This window comes from Xiphophorus couchianus, chromosome 18, assembly GCF_001444195.1.
Source record: "Xiphophorus couchianus chromosome 18, X_couchianus-1.0, whole genome shotgun sequence".
NCBI lineage: Eukaryota > Metazoa > Chordata > Actinopteri > Cyprinodontiformes > Poeciliidae > Xiphophorus > Xiphophorus couchianus.
The window spans coordinates 25,297,935-25,325,831 of NC_040245.1; the positions used below are offsets into that span (position 1 = coordinate 25,297,935).

At 40.3% G+C, this 27,897-nt stretch overlaps 1 protein-coding gene and 1 long non-coding RNA gene across 4 annotated transcripts in view; one reads left to right on the forward strand and one right to left on the reverse strand.

Annotated features, from left to right (window-relative positions):
* Positions 1-27,897, reverse strand: part of LOC114133241 (roundabout homolog 2) — a 98,236-nt gene that overhangs the window by 53,557 nt on the left and 16,782 nt on the right. For all 3 annotated transcript variants that reach the window (XM_027998978.1, XM_027998980.1, XM_027998977.1), the window contains 5 exons: positions 27,426-27,752; positions 10,281-10,438; positions 8,916-9,036; positions 7,739-7,877; positions 6,698-6,825 (listed from right to left, as the gene is read on the reverse strand). In XM_027998978.1, coding sequence (XP_027854779.1) covers positions 6,698-6,825; positions 7,739-7,877; positions 8,916-9,036; positions 10,281-10,438; positions 27,426-27,752 — 873 coding nt within the window. The remainder of the gene's footprint in view (positions 1-6,697; positions 6,826-7,738; positions 7,878-8,915; positions 9,037-10,280; positions 10,439-27,425; positions 27,753-27,897) is intronic.
* On the forward strand, positions 21-25,779 carry LOC114133244 (uncharacterized). Its single transcript, XR_003593129.1, has 3 exons — positions 21-787; positions 23,853-23,876; positions 25,769-25,779. It is a non-coding gene; the product is annotated as an uncharacterized LOC114133244 (long non-coding RNA).

Sequence of the window (27,897 nt, forward strand, 5' to 3'; positions counted from 1 at the left end):
GGCACAACAAAAAATAATAAATACACAAGAAAATATTAATGTGCTATGATTTGGATAAATAACTTTAATCTGATTACTGGATTTGAAATACGAACTCGTTAGATTATTCGTTACCGAAAAAGTGGTCCGATTAAAGGCATTACAAAGCAGCGGCGGCACCGGACATCTCTGCTTATAACAAACAAATCCCTATTTTATGGGATGAGTGGCAACTCCAGTCTATAATTTAATAATCTGATCAAGATTAGAGCCTAAAACGTTATAGTTCAAAAACAGTAAAAAGTTCTGGTTAAGGAACAGTTATGTCACGTAGTTAGCTAGCTAACAAAATTCACTAATGCTAAGCTAACGGTTACGCAAAACAAAAATACCTACCTTCATAGTCAAACAGGTATTGTTCGGTGAAGAATTTGTAGCCTTTGTCTAATTTAGATTTTTTTGTCAGAGAGAACTGGTTTGCAAATCGTGATATATCTTCAAATCTTATTTTAGGCAAATGTTTTAGAGACTGTGTAAACTCCATGCTCCGGTGATCTGTCTGATCAACATATGCTGTCAGATTTATACATCTCTCTCTCTCTCTCTCTCTCTCTCTCTCTCTCTCTCTCTCTCTCTCTCTCTCTCTCTCTCTCTCTCTCTCTCTCTCTCTCTATATATATATATATGACATATATATATATATGAAATAGACAACTTTATCATTACTTACTATGTACACCGGAACTAAGGATACACAGCTTCGAGCCAAAACGGAAGTTGTGTGACGTCATGTGAAAAGGGTTTATTGGTTAAGAATACTGATCCTTGTTGCGCAATTGGAACGGGAGAAAAAAAAAAGAGAGAGTTCGACGGAGGGAGGTGAAGGAGACAGTCTGCTCGGTTGTTCCTCCCAGTTAGCATAAGCTAAACTAAAACTTTCCCAGCTAAGGAAAGGCAGCTGCAGTCAAGTGTTCGGCCAGGACATTTATTAAAGCAGTGGACTTTGGTTATGTGCGGTGGGACACTTTTCCTCTGTTTTATTCAAGAAGTCACAGCTTGGACTGTTATGAAAACACGCGAGAGCACGCTAAGTTAAAAGACAGTGAAGAGGGTTGGCTACCGCGTTGGGGAGCTACACGACTGCTGTTCTTTGTGAACTTGGAGGCGAGAATCGTCTTGGACACCGGAGGAGTTGTGGTTTCGTTTGGAAAAGGCGACCGAGATCGACTACACGGTGGGGACCGGGAGATTCAGTGCTGCGGGAGTCCATGCAGGAGGCGCGTGCGGAGCCACGAGCCACGACAGGTCCACGCTGTGAGCACGTGAGCGCTCTACTCTTCACTTCTAAACTCAACGAGTCAGGTACCGAGTCCATTTCTTTTGTTTGCTCATTGAGTGAAGCGGCCAGTGTTTAAGTTTCCAGGCCCCAACGCACTCAAGCGACGTTCAGGCCTGCAACGGGTACTTTTTTGGGTCATTTTAGTTATTATAAAGCCATAGCTTAGGATTTGCTAATAACTCTGATGATTTTGTTTGTTGTATTTGTTTGTTAATGTCCTGAAAGTGACTGATGTACACCGAGGGTTTGATTTTTGAACTTTAAAGGGAAACTTTAATTGTAAGGTTTTGAGTTAAGACACATTCCTTATTGACTGTACATTGCTTTAAAGGTAATTTGAGTTATTTTAAGTTGTGCCCATTCCTTCGAATGTGTGTATGGTTTATTTACAAATGTAAGATATTTCATTTTACTAAATTCAGGCTAATTTCATTTGAAATATATTGTCAGAGTAAAAAGAAGAAAGACATTTACTGTTTCAATTCATTATTTCATTAACAGATTCTATAAGGGAACTCATAACTAATCCGATAATAACTACTACAGATTATCACCTTTTAATGATAGGAACTCAGGGCGCCCGTATTTGGTTATTTTACATGGTTTTGGACGTTTAGCCAGTAATGTAGGCAAAGGGGGCGCTACATTTACAAGCCTGATTGACATCAATAAGACCATTCTCCTGGCTCTGATTGGTTGTTTCTGACCAAACATGTATTTCTGCAGATGACAGTAGAATCTCAAAGAGAAGGTAGAGTAGCTTGATTTTTGTCTCATGTTATACTAATGTATAATGGCAGTTTTAACAAATACGTAAAAAAAAATATATATATATATATATATAAGTTATCTACTGTAGCTTTAAGACAAATCACCGTTATGTAAAAGTTGATTCACGACCCAAAACATGAGGTAAATACACAAAATATGAAAAACAATGGCGCAAAAACCAATGAAGCTGGATCATTTGCATCATATGAGTCATCTTACACTTTATTCAAACTGTAAATAAAGGGATAATATTTAGTTTATTTACCTTAGAAGCTTCAATGTCAGTCAAAAAAATTTGACATTAGTGATCAACAGAATTAGATTTCTCCTATTCCACTAATATGCAGAGTTCTGTAAATTCACACTTATCAAGAACGTTCACAAACTTAACAATGGGCCATGTCCTAAAACTTTGTCAATTAAATTGACACAGATGGCAGAAACTTGCCCCCAATGATTAATCAAGAAGGACAAAAACTGCTTACAGAAGTTAGCCAGTGACTGGACTTGACCAATTTGGGCCAAACCGCATTACTTAAGCACCATCAGGTCACTGGGGCTTAAGTAATACAACTCAAAGTGAGCTGTTTTCAGTGCTAGTAAGATATTTACCACAAAATAAAAAAAAACCCCAGAGATGTACGTATGTGTGAGGTGATTAAAAGTTAAACTGTATTTTCTCTAACCTTCACCAGACTCTCAGCAGATGAGAGCGAAGGCTGAACGCATTTCAGTAACGTTGCTCTGTTTTATGCCTTTTAGATTTCCACCTCATTCACTCGTGGGCCATGCAGCATTTTTTTTTAAAAATCTCAGAGTCAACATAAATATCGGCATTCTGTAGGGAATATATGCGCAGAGGCTGTTTTAGTAAAGCTAGATGCGCCAACTGTGCTAATCGCTAACAAAACCAAGCGAAGGGCTGTGAACTCTAGCAAACATTTTCTCTTCGTATAATAAGAGTAAAACCTGATTTACAGCAGCTGCGAAACCTGCGCCTCCAATAGGTCATCTATGAATATTTGTGGCAGGAAGGTTAGAAAAAATATTCTGAATTATGTTCCGATAGCTTCTTCATATCATAAAGGTCTTGAAGACCAATCAGACTACAGATGATATCGAGGGTTTTTTTTAGAGCCATCAAAACACTTTCAGCCCTAAAATTTTGAATTCTGATTAAAATCTCAATGTACGCAACAAATATCAACACTATATGCACATCTAATCACAGGACCAACACAGATACACACAGACGAGTGAATGATGACTCCTGCTGGGACGCAGCAGAGTTGATCCACTGGGTTAATGGATTTTCTAGTTAATTTATAACAGAATAAATGCATGTTATGAACTTTAAATCCTACAGGTTCAGCTAGACGCAGCGTTTCTCAATTCCAGTCCTCAGGCCCCCCTGCCCTCCATGTTTTAGGTGTTTCCCTTCTGTTACACACCTGGATTGAATCTATGGGTGATGAACAGGTTTCTGCAGCACTTGATGGTCATGCAATCATTTGAATCAGCTGTTCTGGAATAGAGGCACATCTAAAACATGCAGAGCAGGGGGGCCTGAGGACTGGAATTGAGAACCACTGATAGAGGAACAGTAGTTCTTACTCCTTTTGCTTCACTCAGCCATGTTGAACATTTTTGTACCACTTAAAGATTCTCAATTTAGTCCTCTGCACGTTTTAATTTGTATTTTCTTCACTCAAATTGTGTTTTTCTCTTTATCGTCACAGGGCATTCTAGGGCACTGCCTAGTAATTGTGTTGTTCAGTTTTGTGACAGACGAGAGGGATTAAATCACCTCCTTTTTCCGCTGTAGATCTGAGAGGTTCACCGAGATGTCACCTGGTTTTTCCCTGACTGCAGTCGAGGCAAAGGATTCAAAACAACAAACTATTGGAAGAGTAGAAAAATGAATCCTATGTAATGATGACGAGGGGGCACGAAAATCAATCTGTGCAGCGCTCATGATTTTTGTTTGCTTTGTTTACGTTTTGTCATGTTACAATCAAAAACATCCATGAACTAGACAATATAAATAACTGCAAATGTGCAAAGTGGGATGAAAGGAAGTCATCTATCCATCCTCCATTTTCTACACCCAGTTAATTCATGCAGGGTTGTGGGCGCCTATCTCCAGCTGTCAGCAGGAGTCTGAATAAGAAAAAGGCTTTCTTAAATGTTTGCGTTCTCCAAGATAAAATCCAGGGCAACAAACTGCTTTCAGAGGTAGCATTACTAGTCAATAGAGTCTACCTGAGTGAAATGTATTATTAGCGTTCTAAACACAGCTGTTCAGTGAAGCCCTCAGACATGTGCTGGAGAGAATCAGTAAAAAAAAAGAAAAGAAGAAGAAGCATAATGAAAAGGAACAAATTACACAGGTTAGGAATAAAGATGTGCCGGAGTTTAAAGCAAGATTAAGTTATAAAGGAGCTTTAAACGTCTTACAGATTCAGTTCATGATCAGGTTGGGCAAAGAGGGAATTATTCAGAGAAGCAGCCAAGAGACGCATGGTGACTCTGGATGAGCTGCAGAGATGCACAGCTGGTGTTGGAGAATCTGTCACCATGGCAACTGTCAAATTCACAAATTTGTCCTAGAAGAAAGCCTTTGCTGAACAAAAGCTGCCTTAAAGCTGCAGTAACTTTCATAAAGAACATGTTTTACATATCTGTTGAAACGGTCACTTTGTCACCACAATAAGAGAAAAATATGTGAAAAAAGATCATCATGAATTGTGTTGCCTTGTTGTATTTGTGTAGTTGAAGGTCTAAATAAAACCTAATCTAAATAAACAAAAAACAAATAATGAGGTCCTCTGTCTCCTCTCAGTGGTCCTGCTGCCATCTGCAGAAATAAACCAATCAGAGCCAGAAGGAGGGATTTAATGCCGTCAATCATGTTTGTGTAGGTCCTGCTAAACTGCTAATGGCGGAGAAACAAATTGCCATTATAGAAAAACTGTTTTTCCGCCATCATCGGTAGTTATGCTAACTAGCCTGAGCATTCACAACAGTGGCAGCTGGGGGGCAGAAGCACTTACACAAGGATGATTGAATGCGCTAAGATCCTCCTCCAGGCTCTGATTGGTTGTTTCTGATTGAGCGGTGTATTTCTGCAGGGAGGAGGCAAAGGAGCTTGATTTTTTTCACAGATTATCTGTGTAAAAAAAATCAAGGTTGTCTCATGTTAAGCTATCACAACATGGTGACTGTTTCATATAAAAAAATAAATATATATATTTGTTAAAGGTTACATACTGCAGCAGTGAGGGGGAAAAACCCTGCTAGAGGCCACAGAAGTCATGAGGCGTTTAAGGTCGTGGCCATAACGCAAAAATTTGACAACGTTCCGGAACACAATTACTTCTGCCCCGCACTTTAAGTTTTTCTTTTTTTGAGAATTGATTTATAAGCTTCTTTATTCTTTCTGTCACCCAAAAGCTTTAATTTCCTTTGAAGGGGAAGCTCATGTTGCTTATATTTTAATTCCCGCATACTTCTCTATCCTAGTTTAAAGCAAAACCACATCAAAGTAAAGCTATGTCATTATTTAACTCTGAGACATGGGTTGAGTTCTGATTAAAACTCTTTTCAACTCCACTTTCTGCTGCTTGTAGCTGCAACCCAAGGCAGGATTTGCATGGTGTCACATTATCCTGACACACTGCCTTGGACATGGCAGATGTGTGTAGAAGGAGTCCTTAATCTGGTGTTACACAGTCTGGGGCTTCCTTATGCCTTACTGCAGCAACAGACACGCTGTCAATGTGTCAGCACCTAATGGAGGGACTTATTTACACCATTAGGCACTGATTGTTGCTTTTAAAAACCATTAGGAATAACAGATAGAAAATAACTTAAATTACCGAGAGACACAAACGTCCATTTCTTTCTTTTTTTTCTTTCGTGGATAAGAATTAGAGCTTGTGGAATGAGCAAAGTGGAATGATGATAGGGCTTGAAAAGCGATGGGTGAAGGGGAAAAAATTGAAAACTGATTAAACGGATGAAACACTGAGCCAGAAAATAAAACGCATGGAAAAGTGTTTACAAAAGAAGAAGAAAAGAAAAAGAGCAAGAAATAAGGTTGAATAGAAAACTGTTGGGCTTGGATTTCATTCGCAGTGATAAAGGCATTAGTGAATGAAGTCATCGCAGCCGATTCAAACCAAGACGCATGACGAGTGTGTGGGGAGAGAAAGGGCACTGAGAGTTAGGCGGAGAGAGGGGAGATAAGGAGACTTGAGGAGAGAGCGAGAGAGAGAGAAAGGGAGAGTCATGTCTTATTAATACTGTGACTGCTCTCTGGCAGTGAGTGAAAGTACACATCCATCAAACATCTGTCAAACAGCGTAATCCATACGGTTTAACATAAGCTGCTGGCACCAACCGTCGGACCCACACAGATTCTCGCGTCTGAAAACACAGCAATCATCGGACAAAATAAATAAATAAAAGGCAGCGGGATTTATATTAATACAGCCGTCACGTGACCTCACAGGCACTGACGGCCCTGGATTGGGAGCTCCTTTAGTGCATACTCAAGTACGCGTCTGCGTGCGGCTCTTTTTCGGTATGCGCGGCGCGTGTTCTCACCGTGGACCTGCAGCATGGCCGAGGCTTCCGTCTTGCCCACGCTGTTCTCAGATGTGCAGGTGTACGTCCCTTCATCCTGCTCCTTCACGCGGAACAAACGCAGGTTGTTGCCGTTGCGGATTTCAAACCTGGCAACGAAGCAAAAGCGAGATACAGAAAAGGCTAACAGGGTGGACACGCACACACACACACAAAATAGATAAAATACTAACTGCACAAAGTAAAAAAAGCAATCTGCTGGTAGGACAAGATAAGATTCACCCCCTCCCTGTCACTCAATCTGAAGCCATAATTTTCTTTTTTTTGTCCTGGAAAAGGTAATAAATCAAAAAAAAAAAAAGCCAGACTGAATCAGTTTTCATGATTAAAATAATTGCAATTGTGTTCAAATATACATTTAAATATCTGGCAATCAATGTCAATATAGAGCATGCAGTGAGTAAACTAGATCCATTTAGTGTATTTAAAGAAATTAGTTCAAATAGAATAAAATTAGAGTGAAGATAATATGATGTAATACCCATACAAAATTAAAGATGCCATTGGTTTTACTTTTTCTTAAGTGATGCACATTGGAATACTTTAGATGTTTTTTTTATACAAAAATCATCAAAATGCAAGAAAACTCAAATATAAATGGCAGGAATATATTGAAGCAACGCTCAAAAGACTAGCAATAGAAAAGGGTGTGCTGATGAAATTTACCCGACATAAACTGAGTAAAGGTACAACTCTTTCCATGATGACATCAAGAGCTTTTTTCTGGTATTTTGTGTAAACAAACATGTTTTAAGAATCAAAATATTAAACCATGATAGCCTCATCCTGTCTGTATCATAACAGAAAGAAATTATGAAACTGTCCAAAGCTGGGTTGTTTCCACCAATGAATGCTCTTTGAACTTTTCCATAAGCTAAACTAACAGAAAAAAAAAGAATTAAAGATCAAACCTGCTGCAAATGTGTGCTAGAAACTCCAAACTGAGATCCATTTCTTAAATACGTCTCTTTAGCGGTTCGTGCACATCTCTTTTGGTCTCACCTCCCACGAGGAAGCTCCCCTTCCTCTCGCCGCCATCGCACGGTGGGAGCAGGATCGCCGTGGACCTCACACAGGAAGTCCACAGTCTCTTCCTCCATGACCACCTGGTTTACCGGGCGCCGTACCAACACCGGACGTTCTGCAGGTGCAGAGGAGGCATTATGCATCTCCACATAATATAATGGGCAGAATAAGTTGGAATGCTGTAAAAGTGCAAAACTCCTCACAGATTTCTAGGTTCAGCTTTGGAAACATGAAAACACGTTTTCAAATGATTTCATCTTTCAGATTAACCTGTCCCTATGTAAAAATATATTTCCATCATTTTAAGTCATAACAATTCACCAAATTGTTTACTGTTGTTTTATCTACAATTCACTACAAGATCAGTAAGTGCTTAACTCAAACCTGTCTGACAACATAAAGTACACTACAATACCGCATTGTGCTCCAACAAGTTATAGACATCAGTCTGGAAGGAATTCACAGTCATTTCTTAGTCTTCGGGTCTCAGGTAAACATTGAGCGTCATTGTCCATAACTGTGATGAACCTTTCCCAAAAAAGGAAAGGTGAAACCAGCACCACCCTAGCTAGCTACCATCATTAGCTAGCTAGCTATGTAAGCTATCTATCTAGGTAAGTTAGCAGGCTAGCTAGCTATGTGAAAATATGTCATCTCTTAGGCTCTGAGTCTCAAGTAAATAGTGAGAGTCATTGTCCACAACCGTGATGAACCTTTCCCAAAAAAGGAAAGGTGAAGCTAGCTAGCTAGCTAGCTAGCTGGCTAGACAGACAGATAGATTGGATAGATAGAAAGCTAGTCAGATTTTGGAGTGGCCTAATAAAAATTATCACTGAAATGTTGTGACTGTTCCAATGAAGCTACTTTAAATATTTTTCCACAAAAGAGTGAGTCACAATTCCTCCACAGTGACTTTAAAAACTCATTCCCAGTTATTGACAACCCTTAATAAAAGTTAGAATAATAGCAAACAGTGGTTTTGTTTTAGGGGAAATTTCATTTTCACATAGGGACAGAGTTTTGCCCTTTATAGATCATGATTTATTTATTCTGGTCATTTTTGTTTGATGTTAACATCTGTTTAATGATTTGAAACATTACGTTTTAAACCGAAGAAATCGGTTAGAGAGCAAACAGTGTGTGGAGTTTTTACCGTAAACGACCAGCTCGGCAGGATCGCTGTCCCTCTCTCCCACCATGTTGGTTCCCACACACACATACATGCCGGCGTCGCTCTTCCTGGTGGGGGAGATCATCAGCTTGCCCTCTCGCATCTAAAGGAGAACATCAGCATAGAATGACAGCTCAGCTCAGAGTCTCCTGACGTCTCACGTATCCTGGATCGTTTCAGTCTTTGATGGCAAAAATCCATATTAGGAAAGCTTTCCAGGAATAAATTATGAATATTTTATATCAAAACAACACGTGAATCATTGTGGTTTTCCTACAAGCGACCCAGTGAACTATGTGTGTGTTATAATAAAGTTTCTCCTGCCCTCAGACAGCCACTGCCTATATTTTAAAAGTAGACTTTCAGCAATCTCGCAGCCATCTCCGGGTTTCACACATGAGGGGAGAGGACGACAGGGACGCCAGGGATCCAGACATTTTCCAGTCCACAGGATAACAACATGTCTGCCCTGAATTATAGTCTTTTGAAACTATTGTCAGTCTAAATGAGTATCTCTCCCTTTTGTAAAAAAGAACATCCCTCCTTGACTTCGAATGCCACATCATACATGAGGTTCACGGTAAGAAAAATAAGAAAAATCCTTTTTTCTTTTCAGTTTTGTTCAAAGTGACATTAGCTATTGCTTTGAGCTTACTATGAGTCAGCTACAATACATTTCTGCTTTTTGTTCTGCTGCAATAAATGCAGAAGAAATCATAGGTTGTAAAGAATTAGATTTTTTTTATTATTATTATTAGTCAGGAACTGCAGAAATGTATAGGTCTGATACTCTCAGAGGCAAACTACAAACTACAACCTTTTGAATTAGATAGTTTATTGGGTTTTGCTGCAGAACCACAACGTCTAATTTTATACTATTTTTTGTACAAAAATAGTGCACATCCAAATTAAACCTTGTCTCAATGTTAGCATTTATTTTAAAAGAACAATTTCATTTAGAGAAAAAAAATATTTGAAGTAAGCTCCACAGTCAAGCTAAGATCAGAACTGGTTTGGATTTTGCTAATAATTACAGTCCCTTACAAAAATGTTCACATCCCTTGAACTTTCACCACGTAGTCATGACATGACCTCAAAACTCAATGTATTTTATTGGATTTTATTTGATAGAACATTACTGTAGCTGTCAAGCCGAAGTAAAAGAACACATGGTAAAAGATTAGTTCTTTTACCAAAGGTGAGCATGCAAACAGCTACAAGAGAGACAGGAAAACACAGAATTATTTATCCCTAACAAGAGTTATAACACTAAAAACTCAAGTATTCATGGATATATTGTCATCAAAAAGAGAGAATTTAAGTCCGTGTTCCTGCGTTTATGCTCACCGTGATGCGGTCGTCTTTGCTGCTGACGCGGGCGTTGTTGCGTTTCCAGAAGACGGAGGGTTCGGGGTGACCCCGTGGGGGCACGCACTCCAACACCGCGGGCTCTCCGGCGGCCACTACCACGTCGCTCGGGGCCTGCCGGAAATCATCTCTCAGGACTGAAAGAGAAGACGACACACAAACGCAAAACTCAATTAGCTTGAAAGGCTCTGCGGGTCTGATGTATTAAAACACACAGACGGGGAACCAGCAGGTCAAACATACAACCAGCTTCATCAAAACATCATCGGTTTGTTTGTCTTGGAAGTAGCTGCCACATTTCTTTCTTTTTCAGGCTTGATCGAGCTTCCTGTTTGGGATTGAGAAAGTTCATTATTGCACATGCATGACTGCTCAAATCCCCCTTGAACATCCTTCATGTTTCCCCGCTCCCACGTCCTGGTTTTCCTCTTCCTCTGCTGTCAGACCAGATTGAATAATGCACATCTTTCAGTCCAACATGAAGCAAACAAATAATAAGGGCGCATTTATAATTTAGCCAACACGTGAGCGAGTAAAAAAACTGCGCCAGCGCTGAAGAAGAGATTTAATTCACTCTCCTGTGGCGGCTGGAGTCAGCAGTGAGCGAGAAAGCCGATCCCTCGGAATCGGAGCAACCCCGCGGATGAGGACAGGATGAGAAGTTTGACACGGCGACCTCTGATATCTTCTAATCTTTTCCTGTGATTGACAGATGAAAGCCTCGGCTTGAACCGTGAACCGAGCCTTCGAGAGAGAGAGAGAGGCTCCTGTATAAATGGAAACTCGTATTTTTAAGGCGCTGACAGACTTACACTTTCAAACCCACACAGGCAGCGGCAGACAGCGGGTTTGCCTCATCCTGTCGGACCGCAGCGGGGTTCTTTATTCTCCCTGTTTTTCTTTTTTTTTTCGAAACAAAGTGTTTTATTTCAGCCTAATCAATCAGTGCAGTTTCCTTTTACACGCTCATTAATAATTTAGTCATCTCTCGCTGATACAGAGATAAAAGAGCTTGTGCTTTTCCACCAATGCGCAATCTGTGTCAAAACACTAAATGTTGATCCCTTTATAGCCCTTTCAGTCAGCTGATCAAAGTATTTGCTGCGGCGAGCAGAGTCGCACGTTCCACTTATTCAGCTCTTAAGACAGTCTGAAGACTTAAGTGATTGTAAGGGAGATTTTGCCCCAGCACAGGTGGAATCGCATGCGAAGGAAGAAAAGTAACTTCCTGCTGGCTGACGGCTGCACAAATGAAGCGACGAGTTCTCAGCTTTAACCTTTAGGAAGAAAAAGACCCCGTTCGGCGTCCTGTCACATTCCAATTATTGCGTGGCTTTTTAGCGAAACCCTTTCAATTCATGCTTTCCACGAAACACAATGACACGAGGAGAGATATGGGAAATTAATGAATGAATTAAATTACAATGTCGCTTCCCGACACTCTAATGTGGCATTAGGAGAGAAAAGTTGGCCTTTCATGTTTTCAAGATGAGTCGCCACCGGGAGGATGGATTTTTTTTTTATCAGCTGCTTCACACACCTCTAGACAATTTCTTATTATTGTTATTATTTTGGGAGAAAAAACTGAAACCCAAACGAACAAGCTTTCTGTCTTAGCTGTATTTTTATGGAGCTACAACAGTGACAGCTTCCGCTGCTGTTGGGGGGGGAAAAAAAGATTTGGCATTGAGAAATCAGACATTGGAAATAAAAGCATCGTCACTGAAGTAAAGAAACAAACCCATTGAACAACTTATGATGATACTCTCCAGCTTTTTAAATTTTTTTTTTTGTGACAAGTTTTCAATGCCGCTGCAGGTGATCAAGTGGGAAAAAAACAGACACCTTGTGCAGCACAGAGCTAGTGATGTGAGATTTAATTCAAACAAAATAACAAAAATGGGGGAAAAGTGGTAAAATAAGCTTTTAAATTCAGAAATTTCTACCTTGGGCCAGGCACTATAAACTGTAAAAAATATAAAATAAAATTTTAGAACATCAATGGACCACCAGGGTCCTTCATGCATCCTCCAGTTTTCCACTCGTCCCCATGCAGTCCTCTGCTGGTTGCATCACTCCTCAACCACTTGAAAGGGTCTTGTTTTTATGACTATTTTCATTATTAGCTTTATAAACTGACCAGTTATTGACTTTGTGACTATTGTAGTAGGTTTTACAATGGCACCGTTTTGTTTTTCAGTGCTTGATTTTACTGCATTTTATTTTTTAATGTCAAATCTCTTTTTTTTGTAAGCTGTCACTTTTTTTAGCTCCAGATATTTTAACCTTGTGTGTATAACTTTAATACCACAGAAGTGCAGTTTCTCTTATTCAACCCTAAAGTTTGCACCTATTCAAAATTATCACTGAAACTAGAGGTGTACCGATGAATTGGTCAGCCAATAAATCTGTCCCAATTTCCTTAATTGGGGCGATATTAGTCAATATTAAAGCTCTAAAAATCAACCACTGTCCTCTTCAGCTGTTCTGTGAGAGGGGTTTGGGCCAGTCAGACCGGCCCACCAGGTCATGTCTACATGTTTGCTGTTAACAATAGTTACCCTACTGTTGCTAACTCAGTGACTTTCTCGATATATTAAAAAAATCAGTACCGGCCAAAATCAGAATCGGCAGATTGGTAATCGACAAACGTCCAGAAGCAACTGAAACACTAACAGTGACTCAAACAACTAAACTAATCACATCCTCTGGTTTATATCTAGGCAGGGTGCCCCACCCACTGGGTGGGGCAGGGTGCTGTACCTGCAGTGCAGGTACAGCAGGCCTGTCTACACTGCCAATGCCTTCCAGGTGGTTTAGGAGCGGGTTAAGGGAATATTTGACCATTCATCCCAAAGGTCTTTTATCTGGTTGAGGACTTGCACACACAAGCTCTATGGCAGAGGCGTGGACTCAGATTTTCAGGCTTCAGACTCGACTTTCACACCGAAGACTCATGACTTCACTTGGACTCGAACCCTCTGACTTGAAACGACTTGATATCTTACACAAAACAGAAAGCGCGTTTCGTAGGAACAACGTTGCTCAACAACGATGAAACGGTGCCAGACGCAGGTTCCAGCCATTTGCCAATATTTCTGCCTCCCGTTGCCGCAGCGAGCACACTTCATCTAGCGAGCTGTTCGGCTTCCTTTTCTTCCGCGTCCTACGATGACAGCTCCGGAGGTGGTAGAGAGGTCCTGTCATCCGGCACTATCAAAGAGGTGTGCGTGCCGGATGCTCGGCAGCATAACCCGGCACCGTGATATTCTGGCAATTTGGGTGAGCTTTGAAATCCAAAAGGCAAGTTGATTTATTTACTTATATATATATTTTTAATGCAAGCCTGGAGTCTGTGACGCAAGTGCTGCCTCTGGCTGTGTTGACGTTACGGACTGGTTCTGTCCAGAGCTGCCAGGAATGCGTGGCCACTTTGTTGAGTGATGGACTCAGAGAAAAATGGTTTAAAATAGAGAACAACTGTGTTGCTCTCCTTAAAATCCGAACTGAAGTGTTTTTTCCTAAGAAAAATAATGACAATGAAACTAAACGGAGAGAGAAAAATTATACTTTAATATCCCCGTTTGTGTTATGTGTGAGCGACCCAACACATAACATGCTGCTACATATGGATTAAATCAACATGGAACAAATACAATGCTTGCAGTGCTTCAGTTATGACTTAATGACAAAATTACACTAAAAATAGTTGCATTTATTTTTACACTCACTTATTTTTACGCACACATATTTGTAAAATAGAATTAAAATATTTTTTACTCTGATCAGCTGCTGTCTTACACAAAGTGTCAGATACTCATTTACTGATTCAGTTAACGTTAATTATTGATTTTCTGCCAGGTTTCTACTAAATTCTCATCATGCCCAAATCTAGAGAAAAAAATATAGAAATTAATTTGCTTGCACAGACTAAAAAAGAAATAAATTTGACTTGACTGGACTTTAAACTCAGCTGGGGATTTTCATGCCTTCAGTTGAAACTTGCATGGAAAATCTCTTTTTCAGTTGTTTCCGCTTTCTTATCAACAGTAAAAAAAAAAATAAAATAAAAATCAAAATGATAGAATAAACCCTGTGACTTCAGGTTGTTTCAAAAAATATTCATGGCATTCGCAGAAAATGACAAGATGAAAAGCCTGGGTCACATGAAGCGACAGTCACATACCAATAAACAACGTTTTGTACAGTTAAATATTTAAAAACATGAATTTTGGCTCTTTGAAACGCTTTCAACAAAAGAAAGCCTGATCTTGTTTTAAAACACATTCACAGCCAGAACACCGGGAAAGCCATTCTTTTTATGCCACTGAAAATCTGAAACGTTTTAAAAGCAGATAAGAAAAAATGAGAACACTCTCAATGTCGCCTGCTTTGACCGAATGAATTCAACTGGGACATTTTTCAAAAATATCTCAGAGTTTAGAGCTCTACTTTAATTATTGATTTTAGTGCAAATGGCATGTACACACAATATCAGTGCTGAAATGATTCTATTAAAACATCATTGCAGGAGCTGCAGACGTTTTGTGGATGCAGTCAGAAGGGGTCAGCATCTGAGAACGTCCTCAGTAATCAGCAATAAATATTCCAAAACTGGAGGACATTTTCCTCTGGAATGAAGATCAGTCGACGCATTTACCTTATTGACTCGCCTTTTTTCAGTCCCACCCTAATTTATCTGAACTTTATTGACAGCATTGGGAGTTGATCCTCTTTATTCAGAGGGAAAATTGGATTTTTCCCTGCTTTTCTTAAACTTTTTTATTTATTTATTTAAAAGCTGTGACATTTGATAAACAAAAGTGACATGCCTCATCAAAATGGAAATTTGTAACCTGTTCGACATCATTAAATTTCTCATTAGCCTGCAGTGAGGGTGAATTATTATTCATAGTCAAATAACTTGTCTAAGCGCAGGTGATTATGTGACCGTGGTTCAATCTGAGGGGTTGTCATGTGCAAACATCTGCCACAGAGAAGTAGACTGAAAACTTATCCTCATCCCACAGGCCAGTCTGGAAATCTTCACAGAAGGAAATAAAAGAGAGGGTAAATATGGCTGCACTAAAACCAGTGGAGGCATTCATTGGATTTCTATTTATTCTTTGCAGGTTTGCTACATGTTCTGTTGCTCAGCGTGTTTTATTAGCTTTAGCTTCCATGTTGCTCTGCTCTTTTCCGCTATTTCCCGTTTCTGTTCATCAGCTTCTATCAGTCATTCTTACTGGGAATCAGATAGGAACGTTCCTCTGGTTAGCACTGTTGCTTCAACAGAGCGTTACGCTAACCAGAGCAACTTGTGATTCCTATGTTGCATTATGCTGGTTAGCATATTCCATAATGCTAACCAGCATGGTGCTAATGCTGCTCTTGACAAATAAGACTCAGACTTGTTTTTTTTTAAAACCGTTAATAGTGATGCTGGTCTTGTTGCCTTTTTTGATTTTCCACTGCTGTTATAATGTCAACATTTGGCTGATATCACAATGTTTGCTGGGTCAAAAGGCCATTCTGGTGGAGTGTTGTACAAAGAGGAGCTAAATGATGCACAAATGTTTATATTTGTAAGATTTTGCTGGTTGTTTGGTGTTGTAGTGTGGTTTCAATACAACATGCTTAAGTCCTTCTGATTTCTGGGTTAATTTGAATTAATTTCATGCTTGTAGTTGTGAATATTTCATCCAATACAAGAGTGTTTTAGTTTGTTTTTTTTTAGGTAGGATGGCCTCAGCTATCTTGTGTCATTATCTGATTCTTCAAAGTTGAGTTTCAATAGATTTTCACCGGTTGCTTTGAGAGTTAAACTTACAGGTAATCATGTATTAGTTTGGTATTTTTCACAGTTTTCAGTCTGATTCAGTGTTAGTTGCCGACACATATTAAATGCTTAAATACAGTCCAGTTTGTAAGTTACTGAAAAAACATTTCACTTTTATTTTTTATTTTTGTTTAATCTATTGGGACATCAACCCTACCAAGATTAATTTTTTCCCCTCTACAGCTACAGCCTTTGAAGAATGTCTCTACCAGCTGTGCATTTCTAAGTTTGGACTTTGACTGGGCCATTCTAACTGATGGATATGCTCAGAACAAACCTTCCCATTGTAACTCTGGCTGAATATTTAGATGAACCACAGCACCAGTAACACTGCAGCCTCTAACAAGTTTCCATCCAGGAATGCCATGTCCATCAATCTCATCAACTCTGCTGCAAAAAAGTCATTCCTACAGCATGATGCTGCCTCCGCCGTGCTTTCTGTTGGGGATGATGATGATGTGCAATGTTAGTTTTTCACAACAAAAAGGGTTTTAGTTTTGGTCTCATCTATCCAGAGCAACTTCTTCCACAGGTTTCTTGTTTCTCTTGTGATAAACTTGCAATTGTTTTGCACACTTCATTACTTAGTGTGCAAAAGATTACTAGGTTACTACGGCTTACTATATTAAGCCGTAGTAACCTAGAGTGATGTTTGTGGATGGAGCATGGCCGACTCTGGAGAACCCCTACAGCAGTGGTGCCTGAAGTGGGTCCTCCAGGGCCGGCATCCTGCATGTTTTAGTTCTCTCCCTGGTGGCAGTAACAACCTCTGCAGCATGTCAATGTTCTTCTTAGGCCTTCTAATGGGCCATCATTTGATCCAGGTGTGTTAAACCAGGGAGAGAACTACAACATGCAGGATGCCGGCCCTCGAGGACCCACTTTAGACACCCCTGGTCAACAGGTATAACTGCGTTTCCAAGGCACTGAACTCACAGAACCAGATGAACAAACTGCAGTTCTACGTGCAGCCACCTCAGCATTTGATCCCCCAAGCCTCTAGGCTCCAGCCCTCTGAAAAGCGGGATATCCGAGTGCTGAAGCTCGGGAACAGAGTGAAATCCTGACATCACGAGCCTCGAAAATGTCTTCGAAGTCTAGTTAAAGATAATGTGATCCTCTCTCCTGCTGCGGCTTCAAATCCTGCCACCCCGGTCAGAGTTTCCCAGGGATGTTTGTGTGTGATCATGACTCCGCCGCCAAATCGATCCATCTCCTCAGAAACAGTAGAGAAAATAACCCACCCCGCCCCCCTCCCTGCTTCCCAAGGGGCTACTGTCTGCAGTATCTTCACAGACATAATGCAACTGGGTTTGCGGAGTAATCTCCTCTTGCTCTGCTCCATCCACGCTGGGCTCAGACACACAGCGCAGCTGCCTCAGGGCAAACGAGGCCTAACCCTCCCCACCCGCCTCTGCATAGGTAAACCTTCACACTCCCTGTGAGCTTAAACAATGGCAAAGCTAAATGAGTCCCGTCCTTATTTCCGCTATTCTGGGAGCTGCCAATATTAAAGTCTACGTGGCGACTTTAATATTTCAGGGATATACAGATTAGGAGATTTAATCTCCCTCAGAATATTCATTGCTTGATTTCTAAGTGATATTTATTCCTATTATTTGGTGTTTAGCGCAGCAGAAGGGCCTTCTGTTGGCGTTTCAAAAAAAAAAAAGAGCATTACAGAGGAAAACCGATTAATCACACGGAAAGGACAAGGTAATGTCATTGCACATTCTTTGGGAGAGTTTGTAACACGACTTTTAGCTTTTAAGTGGAAATGATGACTGAAACATTAGAAAGGCAAATAATTAGGAAATGTAAATAAAATCAAAGAGCTTCAACCCTGAACACAAGCTGAACTATGAATTTGTGCAGCGGCTTGTCGCGATAAGCAAGAAATCAATTAATCGCATGATGAATTAAAACGAACTCAACTATTTTCATTTGCATGATTTATCATTTTAATTTTTCTAACAACAACTGGATGACAACAGTCTTCGGTGTTTGTTTTGGTCCCAACTAGCCGCTTATTTTGAGGGACAGTTTTTCTTACAGAGACTTCATAATTCATTTTCTTGGTTGTTTCTGTATTTCTGTATTTATTTTTGGATATTTTAGATGTCTTTCCAGTTCCAGTGTTGAAGATTAATGTGAATTTAAAGTCTATTGATATTTGAGAATGTGTTCTTGTATTATTATCATTATGCCATTACCATTTTATTACTTGAAAATGGCCTTGAAACAACAGCATTATATTTTATTGCACTAACTTCAAGGACAACTTATCGACCAGACGTTTAAATATGTTTTTGGAGAAGTAGAAATGTAATAATGTTTTAACCTTCTGTAAATATGTTTTTTCAGCTTCCTGAAAGCGACTTACACAAAGCTCAAGCATGGAGTGAACAGCTGCTGGAAACTGAACAATCTCTCACTGCTTTGTTTCCTTTATTCACGGCTAGGATTTGGTTGACCACTGCGTACACTGCATGAAGTTACACTGTTACACCCAAACACCTGTGTAAATTGATATTACTTCTCATTTTTCTTTGTCTTTCCATCCATTCTACATGCAAACCTGGTAAAGAGGAAGTTCTCATCCTTTGAATGCTGAGCTTTTACATGTCAGGAAATTGTAAACGTGCTCTGGTTCCAACTCCCAAGTGGATGAAAACACAACAGTGTTACTTGGTCTTTTATATATTTGAGATTACATTTAGGGTGTTTTCACACCTGATAGCGCTGCAGATTCAAAATTTGTTACATTTTCAGCTGAAGCAGAATGCTTTCACACTGCTCTGTGTCAAATAATCCAAACCAATTGAAACACCTGTTCCTCCTCTGGCCTGTGGTGGCGCTGCACCAAGAATTACTGAAGTGAATAACACGAGAACCTCCAAAGAAGACATTAGCACAAGTTCCTTTTTCCACAAAATAAAAACAAAAATGGAGCAGCATCAGATTTTAGCAGTTGTAGAATTGCACAACCCATTTCTCCCGCTAGCGTTAGACTCTTGTGTTTATTTTGGCTGTGTTTACCCAAAATGCACTGCACTGCAGATTGTTTGCTGCTTTTGGAGCGGTCTCTGTTCCACTTGCATTTGAACAGTGCCAGAGTTCACGTCAAGCGTTTTCAGGCGGACCAGAGTTGGCTGTTTTGATCTACATCAAAGTTTGATTGACTCACACCTCCCCGATTAGGCCGGACGTTTTAGACCAGCGAACTAGAGTTAGATTAATGCAGACTGAACAGGACTGTTGTGAATGCACTCTTTAGCAATCTGTTGCAAAATCAGAATCTAGCTTTTGAAAAAGATTGGACTTTCTTGTTTCACCAAAGTACTTGTACAACTCCATCCCAGCACAAACACCAAACATAAAGCGAGGTGGTGGAGGGCCGCTGAGTTGGGATTACTTATCACCCACCGCATGTGGGCACATTGTAATAATTTGTGATGTGATTTTGATGATGAAGCGATATTCAAGTCGACTGAGGAACGTATATTTTTGCAGACAACTTCACCTGTAAATGACAAGTACATAAAAATAAACTAGTTCACAGTGGAGCTGTATTTGGTCCAGAATGTTTAGGTTGTGAAACAGGGACATGAACTATTTCAGTTTTGATCTCTTTGAGCTGAACTGAACTGCGTTTGTGAACAACCCCCAACAGGGTCGGCTGCGGTGCACGTGTCGCAGATTCTGGAAACGGTTTGCTGCCATTGTTCTTTTACTTTATGAGTTGTAAACCAGTTAGACGGTCGGCCTAATCCCATTGTTATGACGCTCCACTGTCGTAGCTAATGGAGACATCGTCCGCAGAGGAGAGGGATTGCTTTAATCCACCCATTGTCTGATTGCGCTGATGGGGAATGTGAAACCACTCTGGGGGAAAAAAAATTGCCTCCAGTAGACGGCCTCGGTCATAAGTAGCTCAGTTTTTAAAACCGGGATCATGTTTTAATTAGAAGCAGACGGCAGCGGCAGCAGCGCAATGTGAACAAACCCTGATTGGTTTCAGATGAGCTTCGGCAGCAGGGATTCATTTCTCACAAATGAATCCCCGCATCGCTTAGGTGCAATCCCGTCCGACGAGAAGGATGTAAACCTGCAGATTCTCTTTTAGAGAGGAGAACACAATGCAGGAAAAGACAGGAAATCCCCCACACAGAACTTTGCCTCCTTCGTAATCCCTCATCAGGAGTAAGAGGAACATCTGGCTCTAAAGCCTTTTAAGCAACTTTTATTTTTCATCTGCCCTACTTTATTTTTTTATCCTTCGACATCATGTGACCGTCTGCTATACGGACAGGGATATTCACATTCAGGATTCTGAAACAGGCAACACTGTAGTTTTTTTGTTTTTTTTTACGCCCCTCTCTCTCCTTCCCAGTTGGAAAAACCCGGGAAAACGATGGAGACGGATCTCTAGTCTGCTCCCGCTGCCTCATTATTCCGCTTCCACAACAAGTCAGGCAACTCAGCCGGTTACTGGCGGCTTACATTGAAATTCAAGGACAAAAAAATAAAGAAAGAAAGAAAAAAATAAAACAGAATGACGACTGCTCCTGGCATTTCTCGACAATGCAAAACCCCTGTGACTATGCTATGGAGAAACAAAGACTGCAAAAAGCAGAACTGCTTTGAAGCATTACAAAGAATCACTTAACCTTTGAATTTAACACGAAAAAAAACAACAAATCCATTCAGCGACTTGAATTCTTGTAGATTTACTTGAAATTCAGGAGTAAAAGAGACAATTTCTTCCAGCTGAACTTTCTCAAGATTTGACATTTTTGGCAAATAATCCATTTTTACTGTTTTTATTCTTTTGGAAAAACAAGAGGAAGTTTTAAAGTAGTCAGGTATAAGCATCATTTTTATCCTATTCTGAACCGCAACACAAACTGTTAAAAGAAACCACGCCAGTGTTCGTGGAGCTAAACGACCTTTCCTCTGTATGCCGGCTTTTTCCAAGTACTTCATGTCCAACTCTGAATCAAATTAAGCAATGGACAATGTAAGCTCCTCAGGTTGCTCATTATAATCTGAAAATATGAAATCATTTTGATGTTTGCGAGGAGATTTATTAAATGAAGGTACGAAGGATTGTGTTCAAACATCATTCGTTTCTCCCCCGAAGCTTCAGGAACAACTTTCAGAAAAGAAGATTACAGGTGGGTGGAATAATGCGTTCGCAGAGAAAACATGAGACACACGCAGCATTCATACACACAAAAAAAAAAAACGTGTTCGTGCTTTTCATTTTTTATTTATTTTTTATCAATGCAGTCGTATTAAAAATATTTAACTTCACCTTTCGAAAAGCTTCTTTCAGGGATAATTTATTCAGACAAATAAGGACGAGCTAAAGGATTGACAGAGAAAAGGGGAGATTTTTTTTTTTTGAGACAGCTGTTGGATTTGTGCAAAAAAAATCTATTTTTTTCTTATGAAACACAAACAAATAGCTGTTTAATGGGAGTTCATGTTTGTACAAAACCCAGGAGATTTCTGTAGTTTTTAATTTCATAAAACAGTGATACAGAGCATAACATTAGAGATTTGTTTACTTTCTCAATAGTTTGGGGGGGAGGGAGATCAAAACTGTAACCATGTGTGGTCTATCCTGCTTGTGATGGAAGTTAAAAGGGATTTTAACACAAACATGAACGCAAGACGTTCCATTGTTGTTAATGGACTTAAGGACTGTCTTATCTTGTTCCTGCTCCAATTTTCATGCCTCGAACAGAAAAAAACGCTGATTATTCTCTTTGCAAAGTCCAACGCCAATATTATTACGTCATAAAAATGTAGAAAACCCCAGACGACGATGCCATGACTCTTTGAAGCACTCACAAAACTTAATTCGCAGCATTTGGGAGAAGCAGAGTCTGGCCTGTGGATGCATATTTTTATCCAGCACTCGGCTGCGGCCTGCTGTGACTTCATGAAAAGTTAAATAAATCACCAAAAATGATCAGGAAGAGAATTTTGAACTTCCACAAGCCGGGTTCATGCAGTGCTACACTTTCCAGATTACCCAGTGATATTTAATTTTCTGTTTTAAATAATCACATTCATCATGTCGCTCAAGGAAGGAAATGGTTTCTGTGTGCCAGGGATAAATAGATTTCATATGAGCCCAAAAACAAAAGTATAAGACCATAAAGATGCTGGCTGGCTGGAGCTGGTAGAGCCGACCCAAAGGCATGAGGCATTGTTAATGGGTTAAGTGATGCTCAGTCTGAAAAAGTTTGAGAAACACGTTAAAGCTTTGCCAAGTCAGCTTCAAACCCAGGAGGCAACAGTGATGCCAACTGTGGCTCTCTGCAGCCCCTCATTTCTAAACACACAGATGAAAAATGGAAATTACTTCTTTTTTTTTTTAAAGTGCCATAAATTGGGTAGAATACAGATAAATTTAAAAGAAAGATACTGACGGGAACAGAGTTTTCTTCCAACCTGAACCACAAAGCTTTCCAATTTGGTTGTTTTTCTGTGCAGCCAAAAAGCACATAAGTGCTTCCAGTCCCCACCCACAGGTTACCCCTCATCCTGCACACTTCACATTGTGATGATGTAATGAATAGGAAACTCTCTTTTGGAAACTCTAGGGGTGGTTTTAAATTTATGAGACCTCCACGAGTTAAAAGATCCATTACCCAAAGAGCAAACACCGCCATTTCCTCAGTTACAGCCACTTAAAATGATGCTGGGTAGGGAAAGTACCTTTCTCACTGCATAACACTTTTTTTTTGTTTGTGTTTGGCTTTTTTTACCGCCAAGAGAGCAGACATTTGATGTGGGGTGATAATATCCCATTCCTCTGTCTATATGATCTTGTTTTATGGAATTAAGAAACTTTTTGCACTTTAAACAGCTTTGTGAATTAATCTACCACTAACCAGGAACGATGCTACAAAGGTCATGTTAGCTGTTAGGTCATTTCTTACACAAACGAATACATATGGACTCTTTGAAACAACGGCTAGCTAGAAAGACTGGGTATATGGTAACTTGCAACGGCCAATTTCTCATTGAGATGTTCTCAATACAGTTCAATACAATTCTCTGTCCTGTTTCTTGGTCTTCATAATAACGTTTTGTTCTACAATGTTCTCCAACAAACTTTCCCAGAACAGACATATTTCTACAGACGTCAAACTACACAGAAGAGGACTTTATTTGTTTATTAGGGCCACATGGGGCTCTTTGGACCTTTCTCTAGGGCTTCTATTAACTTTGGCTTAAACCGACATCAAGTGACGGCATTACATGTAGTTACAACAACAAAAAAATAGGGACATTTTCAGTTTTGTCAAGGAATGCAGTCATTGAATTTCCTCAACTCATTCACTACGAAAATGCTATAGTCTAATACTACACTCCAAAAAAAATCTTACCATGTATTTTTGGCCTAGTTTCCAGTGGAAACATTGTAGTGCACTTGAAATAAGACAAAACTAACTTAGAAGTAACTTATCCTTAATATTGGTGAAAAAGCATTTGTTCCAGTGGCAGATTATTTCACTTATAACAAGACATTTTTCCCCATGTTATAAGTTAAATAATCTGCTAGTGGAACTAGCACATTTTCATCAATATCAAGGAACTGTTCACTTAAAACAAGCCCTTATATCTTGCTGAAAAGTTAATGTAATCCTGTAAGTTAGTTTGATCTTATTTCAAGTGTAGTAAGGTATTTTCAGGAGAAACTAAACCAAAAATACTTGGTAAGAGTTTGTGGTTTTGCAGTGTGCTGACATATCAGTAGTATTTTTGAGCTATTTTATTATTATAAAGAAAATATAATATTTTGTTTTCTTTTTTTGGGTGAAAAAATTTTTGTAAAAATAAATTAAAAAACACGACAATGGATACAGAACAATGTATCCATAAAATGGTGATTCTATTAAGAATTTAAACATTTCTAGTTGAGATTTATCTTTATTTAAACATCAGTCCTTTTTAAAAGGGTAATCTGAAACTTTGCAGCTCTAAATGAGTTCCTTTCTGCTGGACTGATGGCAAAAATGGCATCTGGATAGTAACCTTGCAGATTTCTGAATGACGGGACATCTGAGAGCAACTGGTTTCACTGGATTTAACACAGCAGTGTCGGATAAAAAGAGCTGGATATCCATACCGCAGTTTTCTATTTGTAAAAAGATTTCCTCTCCAAAGTTGTGCTCTACTTTGTTCAAGTCACACAAAATCGCACTAAAACACGGCAAAAATTCACGAGTACGTTTGCAAGGCGCCACATGGGGGGAAACTGGCTTTACTTTACATCTGCTCCCGCTAAACTCTTCTTCACATCCTTTTTTCCAGCTGTGTCAGACCTCCAATTTATTATCTTCAACAAACAAAGCAAAGACAAGTTAAACAACAATGTTTTTGTTACCCTGCGGTGCGCCGGAATATCATTTCTGCCTGCCCTTGCATTAGAAAAGAGTGCGCTCGGAAACCTAAAGGAAAACAGAGAAATCTTCTCGGCGTGAAGCCTCTGCAATCTGCGATCGCAAAACAACGCCCCGCGGTTCGGCGGAATAAGTCCCGTTTCTGCAGTAATTAGACGAAAGGAGTCACGGAGCAGCGAAATGTGAGGCAGTGTAGAAAGTCTTAGTCATGCAGCCTCATGCATTATGCACCGTTCGCAGGCAAGAACGAATTACTCGTGTTGTTAAAAGCAGGTTAGCAATCTCCTGATCCCTCCTCTGAGCTGGAATGGCTGAACAGATGCGTTGGTATTAATTACTGCTCAGTGGGAGTTTGGAGCTCTTCCTCCTCCCACTTGTTGTTTCTCAGACCCTCGCCTCACACGTTTCTGCCAGACCACCAGCTTAAAACTGGTCTTTAACACCCGCATTCACCCCCCCGCCCCTCTTCCTCCCTCTGCCCTGCCTCAGCTAATTGGGTCAGATTTTACCCCACAGTCAGCACGACCTCACACGGAGGGAAAGAGGACAGTAGGACCACCGGCGCGCCATCTTAGCATATGCCCCCGGATGACTGCGGGCACAGAGATTAGAACAAAACAGGCACTTATTAATGCTGTTAGTCACTCGGCGCCTGCAGGTGAATCATCCCTTCTTCCATCTCTGTGTGCTGTAAGAAGAAGAAGCAGTAGAAGAAAAAAAAAAAAAGCTCAATTTCATCATCAATAAATTCAAAAAGGAGGCAGTATGACAGTAGCCGCATTATGTTGGGCTCCCAGAGCTGCACGGGCTTGTGGTTCTTGATATAGGCCTACATTATGTGTCCGGAGCGAGTCTTTATTTTAGGACACAGCTGCTGATGAGGTCAGCCAGCCATAAAACACAGACACACGCACACCCCCCCACACACACGCACGCACACGCCTTCACTGTGTGCCGGCAAGGGAAACCTCAGCACGGTGGAAGATAAGACTGGGCTCAAATTGCTGTTTTGTGTTTTTTTAACGAGGACCATTCGCCCTTGCTAATCTGTTTTGCTCCTTCCCCTAATCAACTCACTGACTAATCCATTCCCTCGTGCCAAGGAGCGCCGCGGTTCAGCCCGGGGCCGAGACACGCTGGCACAATTAGCGGGAGAGGGGAGACAATGGCACGTGCCCCGGCTCTTTCACCGACATACGAGGAAGCTCAGCCCAGACAGCTCAGTGGCCGACGCAATGGGAGCGGCAGCCGCTGAGATACAGGAGCTTTAGCCCGGATTTTTGGAGGTCCGGAGACGTGAACTGTCAGTGTTCAATATAAATGTTTATTTTCAGCTTTAATCATCAAAATCATAAGCTAAAGTAGAGCAAGTCCTGTCTAGAGTTCCTTTAGAAGCATAACAAATGAAACATTGACCAACGTTATGTGTATTGATGATTTTAACAGCTGCTGATAATGTGATGTGCTTATGATGGTTTATGTGTTCACTATGTAAAGCACTTTGAACTGCCAAGCTGCTGAAATGTGCTATAAAATAAACTGAGGGATTGAGTAGAACGGGCTAATTCTTGGTACCAGAAATTACTTTTTGAAAAAGCAAGACTTTCAAAACATCTATGTTTTCCATCACACTGTTCAGATTTTGTACAGTTTTCTTGTAATTTTGACAGAGCGAGATTAAAACTGTACCACAATTAGCAAAGCAGTCAAGCAAGCAGCAAAACAGCGGCACATTCACAGCTTCACACGTTGTGCACAAAACTACACTCACTAGAGTGTTTTTACATCAGAATCAGAATAAGAATAAATAAATACAAATTGTATCAAATATAATATTAATATATGCATCATCAATATGTTGTAATATTTAGAAAAATTGCTACTCATCTGTTTTATAGTGAAATAATTATGACCGTTCTCTACATTTCAGCCAAGAAGCTTTTTGTAAGCACCTCTATGCCGTAACATTGTTATTCAAGGTTACCGTAAAGACAGAATACCACACCGAACTGCATCCTTATATCAGTTTCTATAACCTCCATTCAGTCTGTAAAGTAGCTGCCCTTGAAAACTAAAATCTGAGAGGTGGAAACGATTTATTCCCATTTATCCATTTGCACTAAAGGAAAAAAAAAAAAACAACTGTCCAGTCCTAGTAGGACTTGACAAGTTTTAGCTTGACTGCTTGTCAACACATGGTTAATAGTACAAGATGTATATATCTTTGGGAACAAGATGTTTAAACAAGAACTATTTTCTATGGTAAGGTCAAAAAAAATTGTCACAGAGCAGCTCTGCCTCCCCCACTCAGATCCTCCAGACTAGCAGCAGCAATTAGCAAAACACCTGGTGAAAAAGAGTCTGTGATGACGTGCTGAAGGCCAAGTGTCGGAAAGACCAGGAGCTTCTTAAAGAGACAGAAGCCCAATTTCGAAGCGTCACTTTGCGAAGTCAAATGTCTTTAAGTCATGTTCGATATATCCAGCATTTTTATAGCAACTGAAGGCAACGGCTTGATTGTTCAATAAAATGGCTCCATGTGCCTGGAAAACCCATGATACCACACAATGGTGGATGGATGTGTGCTAATTTTATTTAGAAGTGAGCTCTGATATTGTCACAAATGAGGTCAAGAAACACGTATCCTACATGCATCTGTATCAACAAAAAATGCATATTATAATGAAAAACATCTTCATAACTCAAAGCATTGTGTTGTGGTTCATTGAGAAATACGTTATTTCTCAATGAACGCAGCATATAGTCAATTTACCTCCGTGGAAAGCATAATTAGCTCCCAAATTGACAGAGCAGTGAAACACAGTTCCAACTTTAAGCTGACTATCACAAACAGAGCCTTACCAGCGACCTCCAGCGTTGCGTTGCGACTGATGGCCTCTCCCAGCGGGTTGCGGGCCACGCAGGTGTAGACGCCCTCGTCCGGTTTGCTCCTGCGTCCGTGAACGATGCGCAGAAAGAAGAGGGAGCCGCTGGGCAGGAGCATGCGGTGGGAGCGCGGGTCATCCCTGTCGGTCTCCACGCGCTCGCCGTCTTTGTACCACTCTATGCCGGGCGTGGGCCGGCCCTCCGCCTTGCAGTTGAGGGTGGCGGGCTCCCCCTTGGAGACGATCAAGTCGGAAGGGTCCTCCACTATCCGAGGAGCACTGTCCTCAAATCGTGCTCGGGACCCTGAGGGAAAAAGGAGAAGGTTGATGTGACTCGTCCAGATTTCAAAATGTGTCGGCTACTGCAGAATGCTTTAACGAGATGTGAGTTTTCTCCTTAAGATATGTTGTCACATTAAGCATTGAAGCAACTACGATTAATTGAAATG